Source organism: Drosophila miranda (assembly GCF_003369915.1).
Source record: "Drosophila miranda strain MSH22 chromosome Y unlocalized genomic scaffold, D.miranda_PacBio2.1 Contig_Y2_pilon, whole genome shotgun sequence".
NCBI classification, from domain to species: domain Eukaryota; kingdom Metazoa; phylum Arthropoda; class Insecta; order Diptera; family Drosophilidae; genus Drosophila; species Drosophila miranda.
The window spans coordinates 3,736,909-3,750,464 of NW_022881614.1; the positions used below are offsets into that span (position 1 = coordinate 3,736,909).

The 13,556-nt window shown below is 57.4% G+C and overlaps 1 protein-coding gene across 1 annotated transcript; it reads right to left on the minus strand.

Moving 5' to 3' along the window:
- Positions 1–1,254: 1,254 nt before the first annotated feature.
- On the minus strand, positions 1,255–5,030 carry LOC117192905 (proteoglycan 4-like). Its single transcript, XM_033397644.1, has 4 exons — positions 4,842–5,030; positions 4,030–4,748; positions 3,117–3,479; positions 1,255–1,267 (listed from the first exon to the last, which is right to left on the minus strand). The coding sequence occupies exons 1-4, from the start codon at positions 5,028–5,030 to the stop codon at positions 1,255–1,257; spliced, it is 1,284 nt and encodes a 427-aa protein (XP_033253535.1).
- Positions 5,031–13,556: the final 8,526 nt, after the last annotated feature.

Below are 13,556 nucleotides of genomic sequence, written 5' to 3' on the forward strand. Positions count from 1 at the left end.
CGGAGGCTACGGATCCCGGAATACCTCCTGAGAATAGGTATGTGAGAGGGTGCTGCTGTACGAGACGAGCGAAGGGATAAGATCATATAGAGTGACTGCTGGAGTCCCGCAGTGGTCGGTGCTGGGGCCGCTCCTGTGGAATACGATGTATGTTGGAGTTCTGCGACTGAATCTTCCCGAGGGCACGACGGTCGTCGGGTTTGCCGATGACGTCGCCATCGTAGTGGTAGCCAAGGACCTTGCAGCAGTTGAAGCAGCTGCAAACGGGGCAATCCGTGCCGTGGAGACGTGGCTCGCCATAGCGGGATTACAGCTGGCGGCCCACAAGACCGAGGCTGTTCTGAATAGCAGCAGGAAGAAGGTGGAGACGGCCCGAGTGTCGGTCGGCGGACACGACATTACTTCGCAAAGGGCTCTTAAATACCTAGGAGTAATGCTGGACTCTAGGCTTTCATTTAGAGAGCACTTGGAGTACGCCAACACAAAGGCCGCACAGACTTGCCGAGCACTCTCGCAAATCCTGCTCAACACCAGGGGCCAAAGCAAGCAAGGAGGAAGCTGATCACCAGCGTCGTCTCCTCTCAGCTCCTGTATGCTGCCGCAGTGTGGTCCAAAGCGACGAAGGTGCCGAGCTATATGCGAGGAGTCGAAGCAACGCACCGCTTATGTGCCATCAGGATCCTCACAATCCTCCCACCGGAGTCGAGAGAGAATCACCCAGGCACGAGACCGTCAGGAGGTGGCAGATGAAGTGGGATTCCTCGACTAAAGGACGCTGGGCCCACCAGCTGATTCCGGATATCAAGCTGTGGTTGGAGAGGAAGCACGGACAGGTGGACTTCCACCTCACTCAGATGCTGAGCGGCCACGGATGCTTCCGATCGTACCTGAAGCGGTTTGGACACGAAACGGAGGACTGGTGCCCATCATGTGGTCGAGGTATCGTGGAGGACGCTCACCACGTCTTCTTTGAATGCCACCGTTTCGAGTACGAGAGGCGCCAGCTAGAGGATGAGCTAGCCACCAGCATTAGCGTCGGAGGGATCGTGCCGCTCATGGTAGCGAATCCCAAGGCGTGGGATGCCACCACTAGGTTCGCCGCCACTATAATGCGGGAACTACGGAGAGCGGAGAGAGAAAGGAAAGTGTCGGAGGAGTACGGAGGAACGGCTGTGCGAAGCAATGCTTTGCGGCCGTACCGCATAGCTACGCCCCATTACCTCACCAACAAACCACAGTCCCAGACCCCCACAACTAGTTGCTAACCCTATATAAGAACAAGTATTAAAGCATAATAAAAGTAATAGAATACAAACGAGGGGGAACGTTGTAACGATCCGTTCTTTTCCCGTCTGATGCAGCTGGGCTGGCTCAGCGGTCGGTAGGCTCGCTGCAACAATATTTGTATGTTGCCCCGACGACAAGTAAGAAGGCACGGGTTGGGTCTTGTACTGGTATGCTAATATGCTTTATTGGTATCTTAAGTCTATCTTACGCTATTCCGAGTCCGGTGCGGGTTCTCCTCGTGGTTCTCCTCTGTGGTTCGATGAGCGTGTCGCTCCCTGGGCCCCCCACGGCGTCGCCGAGCGTGGCACCGCCGGCTCTACTGACTGGGGCTAGCGATTCTTGGCACGTGGCCCAAATCCGCCTCTCAGTCAGGCGCCTGACGCGTTCGCTCTCACTCGACTCCCTTGGCTTTGCGGCCCGAGGGTGCCTCACTCCTGGTGGGATGCGCGTCAAGCGTGGCACCGTTGGTTCAAGGGATTGGGGTCTTTGGCTCTTGGCTGCACGCTCGAGTCCGCCTCTCAATCCTCACACAACGTGTTCGCTTTCTAACGCTCTTTTCCCTTCGCTTGGTCTCACTCTTGTCGCTCACTGTGCACTTCACTTTTGCTAGCTCCGTTTGCTGACTGTCCTCTGTTCCTGGTCGCGGCCCTCCTCTTATAGGCTCACTTCTGCGTCAGCGCCGCCGATGCCGCCTGGCGCTAACGGCACTTTTCGCCATGCGGTGCCCGTATTTTTCCATCGGCGTTCCTTCATTCCCTTAAGGGAACCTTAACCCTGCACTGCCCCCTACGTGTGGGAATACCTTTCCTCACACTTCCCCCTTTCTTTTATTGGCATAAAACCCCGGTTATCCGCGTCCAAGGTTTGGGATGCTTCAAAAGCCCCGCGCGACCGGCGCGCGTGCTTTGTTCTCGACCCGGGTGCCCCCTGGCGCCCTCTTTCGGCCTCACGCCTTGCGGTGCTGCCGTACCTCTCCGATGAGCGCGATCGATTCGATTCCCCCTTACCGATAGTTCGCATAGGAGCTTTTTTTTGCCCCTCCCGATATAGGGTACGGTCGCTATTCTGCCCTACTCGATATGACACAGCGTTGCCCTTACGCTCCACTCGATACAGCGTAGGGTCGTTTCTGTGCTCTACTCGATATGTCGCAGCGTGCGTATTCTACTTCAGGATCGCGAATTCCTCAATGGACTGGAAACGTACTATTTTCTCGCGATGCCGGGTGTTTTCTTTGTTTACCTTGTGCGCGTCTGGTTTTTCCTACTACCCTTCGCTGGGCCGCCTGCTTTCCGCCGGCCCTCTGGATGCTTCGGGTAAGTTCCCTCCCGCTTTGACGCCTTCCGCCGCCTTCATTCAAGCTCCCCCGATTCCCCGCTGTTCCTCTGCTGCAAGGTAAGACCATGTTTTTTTCTTAAAACACCCCTTTTTTTTTTGGTTTGTTTTTTCTTTTTTACTTGTTCTTGTTTTCAGTTACTTTCTTCTCCATTCTTCTTCTCTACTCTTCTTTTCTCCTCAATACCTAGCCCGGAATACCTCCTGCCGGTCGGTGGACACCAATAGCCGGTACCGGACGCCCCCGTCGTTGACCAGACGCTTCACCTTCCTTGCGGTTGGCTTTATCCGCGCGAGAGAGCGCGTGACGACGGCCGGCCACTCCTCGCGGTTGACGGCCCGCCACCGTGAGTTGTCCGCCGACCTCGTCTGGGGCCACGATGCCTGGCGCTGGAGATCGGGCCGGCGCGCCTCCGCCCGCTCCCCTGGGCACGACGCCTGTCGGCCCAGCTTCGGACGCTCGCCCTGGCCGGGTTCCGGCCATCGCCAAGGACCTCTCTCCCTTCTTCACTTCCGCCGTTGCTCTTGCGCCGTCATCCGCTTCGCCGTCGGCCGCCACCTCGGCTTCGGGCGCCGCCGCTGGGCCCTCCGCCGTCAGTGATGTTGGCGTGTTCGTCGTGCCCTCCGTCTCGACCTCTGCCGTCCTCCCGGGCGCCTCCTCGGGCACCTCTTCGGCGGTGGGTGCCACCGCTGGGCCTGTCGACTCCTGTGGCCGTGCCCGCCGCCTCGGGTCCCGGTCGTCACTGGCGCGTGGTGCCTCCTCCCACAGTCGAGCCTCCCTCGCTTCTTGCCCGGGCTGCTGGGGCGCGGGCCCAGAGGCCCACGATATGTGCGTCTCGCACCGCGGAGCGCACCTCCTGCGAGACGAACGGCCCGATGGCGGCTCCCTGTGGCCCGTGCCAGTGCTGCTGCTGCTGATGCTGCTGCTGCTGATGCTGCTGCTGCTGATGCTGCTGCTGCTGACGCTGCTGCTGCTGCTGATGCTGATGCTGCTGTTGCTGATGCTGCTGCTGCTGACGCTGCTGCTGCTGATGCTGCTGCTGCTGACCCCCTTGACCGCGCGCGTTGTCAGCCGGCGGCCGACGCCGGAACAGCTCTTCCTCTGCCCCCGGTGACGGTGGGGCCTGCGGCCGTGGCTCCTCCTCGGACTCGACGTGTTCAGGGGGTGGCTGCCAGAGCTCCTCCTCCTCCACCTCGGCTCGTCGTAGCCTCTCCTGCCACTCCTCTTCGGGCGACTGGACTCGAGCCGCCTTCGGCGCTGGTGGGCACTCCGCCTCCTCCTCGTCGCTGGAGATCACCGCCAGCCCGCCTGCCGCGCCCTCCGCCCGCGTCGCCCTTGCCTTCTCCGCTTCCGCCCGCAGACGCGCCGTCTCCCTTCGCTCCGCTGCGTCGACCCGGCTAATACACCGCCATTGGTGCGCGACGTCTCGCTCGTGGCGCTCCGCCTCCGCTTCTTGCGCCGCCTTTTCAGCCTCCTGCGTGGCCTTCAGCCTCTTTGCCAGCGTCAAGGCGTCCTCCCATACACGCCGTTGCCTCCGCTCCTCCGCCGCCGCGGCCAGCGCGAACCGCCGGTGCCATTCCGCGAGGCGTCGTGCCTCAGCGGCCGCGTTATCTTCCGCGATGTCGGCCTGCGTTGCCTGCGGCTCTTTGACCGCGGTCTCGGTCGGCGTTGTCTGCGGCTCTTTGACCGCGGTTTCGGCCGGCGTTGGCTGCGGCTCCTCGACCTGTGGGTCTGTCGGCCGCTGATCCCCTCGCCGCGCCGTCGACCTCCCCCTTGTGCGTGCCGACGACTCCTCTTCCTTGGCCGTACGCGTCGAACGCGTGGACGCCCGCTTCCAGGCCCGCTCACTGGGCTCCTCCTTCCGCGTCTCCGTGCGCCCCCTCCTTCCTCCCTCAGGCCGCTCCTCGCGCTTGCTGGGGTGGGGCTTCTCGCGCTTGTCGGTGCGGGGCTCTTCGTGCCTGCTGGTCCGGGGCTCCTCGCGCCTGCTGGTCCGGGGCTCCTCGCGCTTGCCGGTGCGGGACTCCTCGCATCTGCTGGTCCGGTGCTCCTCGCGCTTGCTGGTGCGGGGCCCCTCGCGCTTGCTGGTGCGGAGCTCCTTGCTACTGCTGGTCCGGGGCTCCTCGCGCTTGGTGTGGGGCTCCTCGCGTCTGCTGGTCCGGGGCTCCTCGCGCTTCGCCTCGCGTGCGCGTTCTCTCCGTGGCGCCGGCTCCCAGCTCACCAATTCTAGGTCACTTTCCGCCTCGGTGTACCCCGGCGATACCATGGGGGACACCGTCGGTCCCATGGATCCCGCGGTTGACACTAGCGGTGAGGCCAACAACTGTAGCTCCGGGGACCTACTCCTACTCGCCCTTTGCTCCTCGCGCTCGACCTGGTACGCCTGCCGCCGACTTTGTGTATCACCCATAGCCTGATACCCGAGGCGAATCCATTTTCGCTGCTCCGTTATGTACCTTATTAAGTGCTGCTGCATCTTACCCTTTTTCTTTTTTCCACGTGGTCAACTTTTGAAAAGACCTGATCGTGCGCTGCTCCCCCCTTTATAAGGGCTCGTGCCGGTGTTCACCGTTCCCTGTAACGGTGCCTTACAGGGGCCCGTGGGACGGCTCTCTCTTGCTTTCCAGCTGGCTCTCTCGCTCGCTCCCGTTTTGAAAGTTATCCGCGCCTCTCGCCGCGTTAACTCTAGGGTGCCCCCTGGTTTTGTTAGCTTTCCTTCGGTTCCCACTTTTCTTCCTTTTCCCCTTTTTTTTCCATTTGGCCCTTTCTACTTCCAGGTCTGGCGACGTGTTGCCTGGCTTCGCCTTGGATCTGGTAAGCCTCCCGAGTTCTTGGGTTCCTCATCTCACCTTGCCTTTCTTCCAGCCCGTCCTTGGGTTCCAGTCCAGGGTGCTGACCGATCTCCCAGCTCGTGACCAATAGGTCCTCCGACCTTTCGCCCGTGCTGCCAAACATCGGCCCGCCCCCCGTGGCCAGCTCCTCCCGTCTCTGGATCGGCTTAGACGCGGATGTCACCCCCGTGCAGCGCCTCGGACCCAGGGATCATCCGATTCCCCAGCCGGTAGACCGCGCACGGGCGGCATCCGCTTTTGTCCCGCCATCCCCGACGTTAGCAGCTGGCTTCGATGCCCTGGACCCGGACCCGAACTTCTGCTCATCTCGGAACCCCCTTCTCGGGCGCCCCCTCGTCCGTCGACGCACCACGCAACCCGCCCTGGGATAGTGGTAACCCGGGTATCTTCTACCTTCTTTGCCTTTGATCAGTTCCAATTGGCTGACGAGCTAATCCTCCTTTTTTTTATTGTAGGTCCAGCTTTATTGGTCCGCCGGCCGCCGTCTGCTGCTTAGTTTTACTGAACCTTAGTTGTAAGAGCATCCTGTACGGCCTTGTCCTGCGTGGCATCAAGTTGGGCCACCCGCTCCTCCCTTGTGGGCGATTCATGTCCTGCGTGACACGCGTGGTTCTTAGTTTTATTGAACCTTAGTTGTAAGAGTATCTCGTACGACCTTGTCCTGCGTGGCATCCAGCTGGGACTCTCCTTTCTGCCCCTGCCGTTAGTCTCTGTCTTCCGTGCTCGTCCACCCTTCTCCGTATGCCTCGCCCGTTGCCCCTCCTTGTGCGTCGTCTACGCTTCGGCTCCAGGGCCTGTTTTAGGGGTTCCTTCCCCGGGTTGTGGCTTCAGGTCCCCTATATGGGCGGTCCGCGTCCGTTTCTCGCTGTCCTTCTTTAAGTTACAAATGACCGGGGACACGAAATCCATTATGGTGTAGGGCCCGTCATATTTCGGGGCCAGTTTTGCCGCAAACCCTTCGGCCGCGTTGGATAGATGGTGTTGCTTGGCCCATACCTTGTCTCCAATCGTGGGTTTCCACGCTCTCCTCCTCAGGTTATAATACCTCGCCTGGTCCTGCGCCGCTCTTTCGAGATTCCGCCTCACCAGTTGAAACACCTCTCTCAACTTGGCCGCGTTCTCGTCCGGAGTGGGCGTGCCCTGTCCTGTGCCAAGCGCTTCGTCATCGTATAGAGCCTTTGGTAGCCTCGGCTCTCTCCCTTGGACCACGAACGCCGGCGAGTACCCGGTGGATTCGGACACCCCTGAATTTACGGCCAACATTATCTCCGGCCATTTCTCATCCCAGTTCCTCTGGTTCCCTTCGGTGAACTCAGCTATCATAGTTTTCACTGTCCGGTTAGTTCGCTCCGTCGGGTTCTCCTGCGGCGTGTACGGGGCCGTGAATTGATGCCGTACACCCATCTGCTCCAAAAACCTCTTAAAAGCTCTACTGGTGAACTGGACGCCATTATCCGTGATCACCACCTTCGGCACGCCAAACCGGGACACGATGCGCTCTCGGAACGCTTTCGTTAGTGCTTCCGCCGTGGCCTTTCTCAAGGGGACCAACTCGGTCCATTTCGAGAACCGATCCACCATCACCAATAACATGGCATTCCCATGCTTTGACCTGGGCAGAGGGCCCACGAAGTCGGCACACACCGTTGCCCACGGCTCTTCTGGCACTTGTGTCAACATTTTCCCGGCCGCCTGCAGTTGACTTGGTTTGTAGCGTATGCAGCTTTCACACTTTCTCAAGTATGTCCTCACATCTCGGTGCATCCCCGGCCAGAAGTATCGGGCGGCTACTCGGGCCATCGTCCTTCTGCCGCCCGCGTGCCCCGCCTCCGGCGAGTCGTGATTCTCTCTTATAACTCTCTCTCTTAGATCCTTCGGTACGCATAACTTCCATGATGCTATCTCCTCTTCTCCGGTATATCCGGAGGATCGCCCCCAGTCCGTAGTCGCTGGCGTCCGTCTGGAGCACGAATTTCTTTGAGAAATCTGGGCATGCCAACACCGGATCTGCTGTCAGCCGACTTTTTACGTCCTCGAACGCTTGTTGCTGTTCCGTTGACCATTCCCACTTGGCCTTCTTCTTCAGCAAAGTGCTGAGGGGCTGCACCAACGTGGCGAATCCCTTTACGAAACGCCGGTACCAGGAGGCCACGCCCAAGTATTGTCGTAGCTCTTTGACACTCGCTGGCGGCTGCAACTCCTTAATGGCCGCCACTTTCTCGGGATCGGTGCAGATTCCGTCTCCCGTTACCAAATGCCCCAGGTATCATAGCTCCTTCCTAAAAAATTGACACTTGTCCACATTTAGGCGCAAGTTTGCGTTCTTCAACCGTCGAAAAACTTCTTCGAGGTTGCGCTTGTGCTCCTCCTCGGTACGGCCGATGACAATGATGTCGTCTTGGTACGCGAACGCGTGTGGCATCATCTCGGGGCCTATCACCTGGTCCAATGCCCTCTGAAACGTAGCCGAGGCTGAGTGGAGTCCGAATGGCATCACCTTCCACTGGAACAGCCCTTTGCCGGGCACCGTGAACGCGGTGAACTTTCTATCTGCCAATATCCGTCCTTTAAGTCCAAGCTACTGATGAACCGTGCCTCCCTGAGCTGGTCCAAAATATAGTCTATTCTTGGCATGGGGTACGCATCCTTGATGGACTTCGCGTTTATCTGTCTGAAGTCCACGCATAAACTCCACTTTCCCGTCTTCTTTTTGACCATCACGATGGGTGAACTGTACGGGCTCTTCGATGGCTCAATACACCCTCTTTCTGTCTGAAGTCCACGCATAATCTCCACTTTCCCGTCTTCTTTTTGACCATCACGATGGGTGAACTGTACGGGCTCTTCGATAGCTCAATACACCCTCTTTCCAGCAGTTCGTCAACCTGTTGGTTGATTTCGGCTTGCATCTTGGGATTTTTGGGATAGTAGCGCTGTTTGACCGGCTGTGCATCACTCATAGAGATCGTGTGTGTAGCTATGTTCGACACTCCCTTCAGTTCTCGGAACTCTTCCAACTCCTTTGCCAGGAAGTTTTCAACCGATCCCTCCTCCGCTCGCGTTCCGTCGGATGCGGGCTCGACAGACCTTCCCGTGTTCGCTACCACCGCTACTGACAGCCTCTCCTCCAACCGCCCCTGGCGGTGGCCTCTCGCCGGGATCACAATCCTGTGTCCCGCACAGGTCACCTCTGCTCCGACCGCGGTGAGGAAATCCCATCCCAGGACCAGCTCATCTATTACTCCGGGCAACACGAGAAGCGGGATTGTAACGATCTTGTCCCCGAAGGCCAGCTCCACCTCGATCTGGGAATTGATTTCCCGGCTGCGTCCGTCAGCCAGCCGCACCAGCTTCCTCGTCTCTTTCTGTCGCCCCTCTTCCCCCAGTCTACTCGCCGCCTCGCAGCTGATAAAACTGCTTGTCGCCCCGGTATCGGCCGTTGCTTTCCAGTTGCTGCCCGCGATCCTCACCACCGCTGACAGCTGGACATCCTCCTCCGTGAGTTCTCCTATGAGCTTTGGGGGGCTTCGTCTTGCGACCCTGGCACGGCCCTCCGCGGCTTGGGTCGCGGGGCGTTTCCCGCTTTCTGGCAGCACTGCCATGTCGGGGCTCCTACCTTGCCGCACCTCCAGCAGAATGTTATAGGTCGGCCATCGCATGCTTGTGCCCAATGGCGGTCACTTCCACATCGTCGACACGCCGACACACCCAGCCCACGCCTGGGCTGGGTTTTTCACGAACCCAGCCTCTATGTTCGTGCTCGCTTGGTCGTCCCGCCGCGTTGGGACCGGCCTTTTTTCCCTTGTCGAATAAGAGCTGGCTGTCATTTCGCCCTGGCAGCGGCGACATATCTCCGTTACTGCCGGACGAGCGAACGGATTGTTTGCTTTTGCCTTATTCGCCGGACACTCCCGTTGGAACTCCAGCCGGTCCCTCTCCAGAGCCTCAAACTCGTCGGCCAGCGTCATCATGTGATCCAGGTCTCTGCACCTATGTGGCCGGATGAACACCCTCAGATCGGGCATGCTGTTGTCTCTAATGAGCTCCAACTGCTCTTCGGGCGTGCATTTTAGTGGCCGCATGAGGGTCTGCATCTCCACCATGTAGTCCTTGAATGGCTCTCCCCATCTTTGCTTCCTCAACCTCCCCTCCTGGAGTAATTTTTCAAAATTCCCCCTCGGCAGAAAGTATGCTTGGAAGCACGCGCAAATGCGTCCCATGTCTGCCACTGCCTGTTGTTGGCTACAAACCACATGAGCGCCCGACCGTTTAGCAGCTCAGGCATGGCTCGCGGAATTAGATTCAACTCCAACCCGTACATGTCGGCTGACCACTCGATCTGTTCCAGGGATTTGAGTGGTTTCGCCGTTCCGTCGAACCGAAACGACCACTCCCTGACCTGCTTGGCGACGTGGGCAAAACTCGAACTGGGCGGTCTCGTGGTTTGTTCATCGAGTCCCCGTCGACGATCCTCCCCTGCTCTCCCTTCTTCCAATCCCTGTGGGTTTCTCGCGCCCCCTTGCTCCGGCTGTGCTGGCCTGGTTGGCCTCTCCCCACTCTCTGCCCGCGGTCGGCTAGGCGACCGGCTTTTCACCGGGACCGCCAGGCTCGCGATGAGCTCCTCTGGGGTCTCGGACGGCCGTCTCCACAGCGTTACTTGCTCCGCACTCGCCGGCAGCGTCAGGCGCTCGTATGGATCCGCCCCGTCCTCCATTTGGGCCGCGGTCACGGCTCCTCCCGCCTTCATCTCCCAGGCCTCGAGCGCGTCCGCATACTCCGGTTCCTCTCCGTGTTTCTCTATCCACTCCTTGAAGATTCGGCGCATCTCGGTCAGCGTGCCTTCCAATCGAAGACCGCACGCCCGCGCGCACTGGACCAAGTCCTCTTTCCTCAATGAATGAACCCATCGTCGGCTCCTCATTTTTATGCCCTCAATACCGCCCTTCCCAAATGCACTCTGTCTTTTGCTTGTCGAAGGGCCCCCCGTTGGGCGCCAGTTGTAACGATCCGTTCTTTTCCCGTCTGATGCAGCTGGGCTGGCTCAGCGGTCGGTAGGCTCGCTGCAACAATATTTGTATGTTGCCCCGACGACAAGTAAGAAGGCACGGGTTGGGTCTTGTACTGGTATGCTAATATGCTTTATTGGTATCTTAAGTCTATCTTACGCTATTCCGACTCCGGTGCGGGTTCTCCTCGTGGTTCTCCTCTGTGGTTCGATGAGCGTGTCGCTCCCTGGGCCCCCACGGCGTCGCCGAGCGTGGCACCGCCGGCTCTACTGACTGGGGCTAGCGATTCTTGGCACGTGGCCCAAATCCGCCTCTCAGTCAGGCGCCTGACGCGTTCGCTCTCACTCGACTCCCTTGGCTTTGCGGCCCGAGGGTGCCTCACTCCTGGTGGGATGCGCGTCAAGCGTGGCACCGTTGGTTCAAGGGATTGGGGTCTTTGGCTCTTGGCTGCACGCTCGAGTCCGCCTCTCAATCCTCACACAACGTGTTCGCTTTCTAACGCTCTTTTCCCTTCGCTTGGTCTCACTCTTGTCGCTCACTGTGCACTTCACTTTTGCTAGCTCCGTTTGCTGACTGTCCTCTGTTCCTGGTCGCGGCCCTCCTCTTATAGGCTCGCTTCTGCGTCAGCGCCGCCGATGCCGCCTGGCGCTAACGGCACTTTCCGCCATGCGGTGCCCGTATTTTTCCATCGGCGTTCCTTCATTCCCTTGTCGCTTTCCAACGGGACCTGGCTGGTGGCGTGATCTCATGACCATATTTGGTCATGCGCTGGGCCACTGCCGGCCCGATCCCGTCATCCCGCGGCTCTCTCTCCAGGGTCCTCCCCTCTCATCTTGGGTCCCCGTGAGAGCTCTCCTCGGGAATTCGCCGCCTCCGGATATCCCCGGATAACGGCCGTTAGCGCTTAACCCTGCACTGCCCCCTACGTGGGGGAATACCTTTCCTCACAACGTTGTGAGTTGCTGCGGACACCGCAACTCTACGGTTATACCCGATACTAAGTCAGTATGGCTCTCCTCCGTCAGACGCCGCTAATATTAAACGACACGACAAAGAGTGCGTGCGAGAGAGACAGAAAATCAGTCTGAGCGTGACGTCGGGGGCTGCGTAGCCAGTGCAAATTGATTTGTTCCTTTTGGCTTTAAAAATGATCTGATCTGATCCAGATTCAGCAATCTGATAGATATGGTCATTATCTATGATTCTGCGTTTTTAGTTTTCTCGAATGTGCAATATTGTGGATGCAACAGATTTTCGTCCTTTGTGGGGGCGGAATGGGGTAGGGCGAAAATCTGAGATATACGTTTTATAGTGAGATCTAACAGAAGTGCGGATACCAAATTTGGTTACTCTAGCCTTAATAGTCTCTGAGATTTGTGGATGCCCCAGATTTTCGTCCTTTGCGGGGGCGGAAGGGGGTGTGTCGAAATTTGGACACGAAACGGTCAAGGTCCGATATCCCAGGAGTGTGGATACCAAATTTGGTTGCTCTGGCTCTTATAGGTTCGAGATCCTTGAACTCATATTTTGCAATTGGCAAAGCCGACCATGAAACCTGTGTGTTAGAGAGAGACAGAGCGAGAAAGAATGAAATTGTTTTCTTGATTCTGGCTATAATAATTATACGATCTGATTCAGATTTTACACTCTAGAACATATAGTCATCCTCTACGATTCTGCGTTTTTGGTTTTATCGTATCTTTAAAAATGTGGATGCCACAGATTTTCGTCCTTTGTGGGGGCGGAAGTGGGCGGGGCGAAGTTTTGAAATATTTTTGTAGCAGTATCATATCACAGAAGTCTGGATCCAAAACATCGTTGCTCTAGATCTTATAGTCTTTGAGCACTAGGCGCTGAAGGGGACGGACGGACGGACGGACAGACAGACAGGGCTCAATCGACTCGGCTATTGATGCTGATCAAGAATATATATACTTTATGGGGTCGGAAGCGATTCCTTCTGGACGTTACACACATCCACTTTTACCACAAATCTAATATACCCCAATACTCATTTTGAGTATCGGGTATAAAAACCCCCCAAACACACACACAGATACACCCACGTACAGATTCATGCTCTTCAAGGGTCGCCTGGCCATAGCAAAAAAACGCCGCCACAAGCAGCAAGCGCATAAATACCAATACAAATGCGAGCATAATGCAATATAATAAACGTCAAGAGCAGAATTGGGAGCACCGAAAGAGAGGGGGTGCCCTATCAGTGCTGGGGTACTGGGGTGCTGGGGCGCGTTCTGATTGCGTGCTGATAACCCTTTTTCAACTTTTTGCGGCAAGCTCTTGTTGACAGCGCCAAAACTCCAGCATCCACGCCCACAGACTGATATTCAGAGTTAACCAAGTTAAATCCAATTTAGCTAACAAGACATTGTCCCTCCGCGGCAGGGGCGTGGCGGAGGAAAAGAGCTCTGGGAAATCCCAGGGGAATTTTCCCTATTAGTGTGACCAAAGCCAGGGGCCTGGCCCCCCATTGCATAAGCTGATCTGAAAATTGCACATACAAAGATTATGTGGCTCTTAGGATCATAAATGCTGCGTCTCATTTAAGCCACAGGACAGCGACAGAGAACAAAAACGACAACAAAACTTAATCTGCAAACGACAGGCGACAGGCAGCAGGCAGCAGACGGCAGGCAGCAGACGGCAGGCGGCAGGAAGTATCCGCACATTAGCCTGGAACATGTGGCACGTATCTACGTCACTTGCCTGCCGCCTGCCGCCTGTCATCGCTGTCAATGTGGATGCTGTGGCGGCATCCGAGAGCCGCAAAATCCGTACAAGGAAATGCCATAAAACGCCAGCCGCAGTCAAAACACCAAAAACGATTAAATGAACGAAAAATGCGGTTTTGGCAGAGTTGGGGAACTCAAATTTACCGCACGAACAACCCTCCCCAGGGAGTAGGGCTTAAAAATGTAAGCATAATTCATTTCGTGCGACAAACGACTTTTAATTAAAATGTCTCAACGTTCTAAGGGGATTTTGCCTTATTCGCCGGACACTCCCGTTGGAACTCCAGCCGGTCCCTCTCCAGAGCCTCAAACTCGTCGGCCAGCG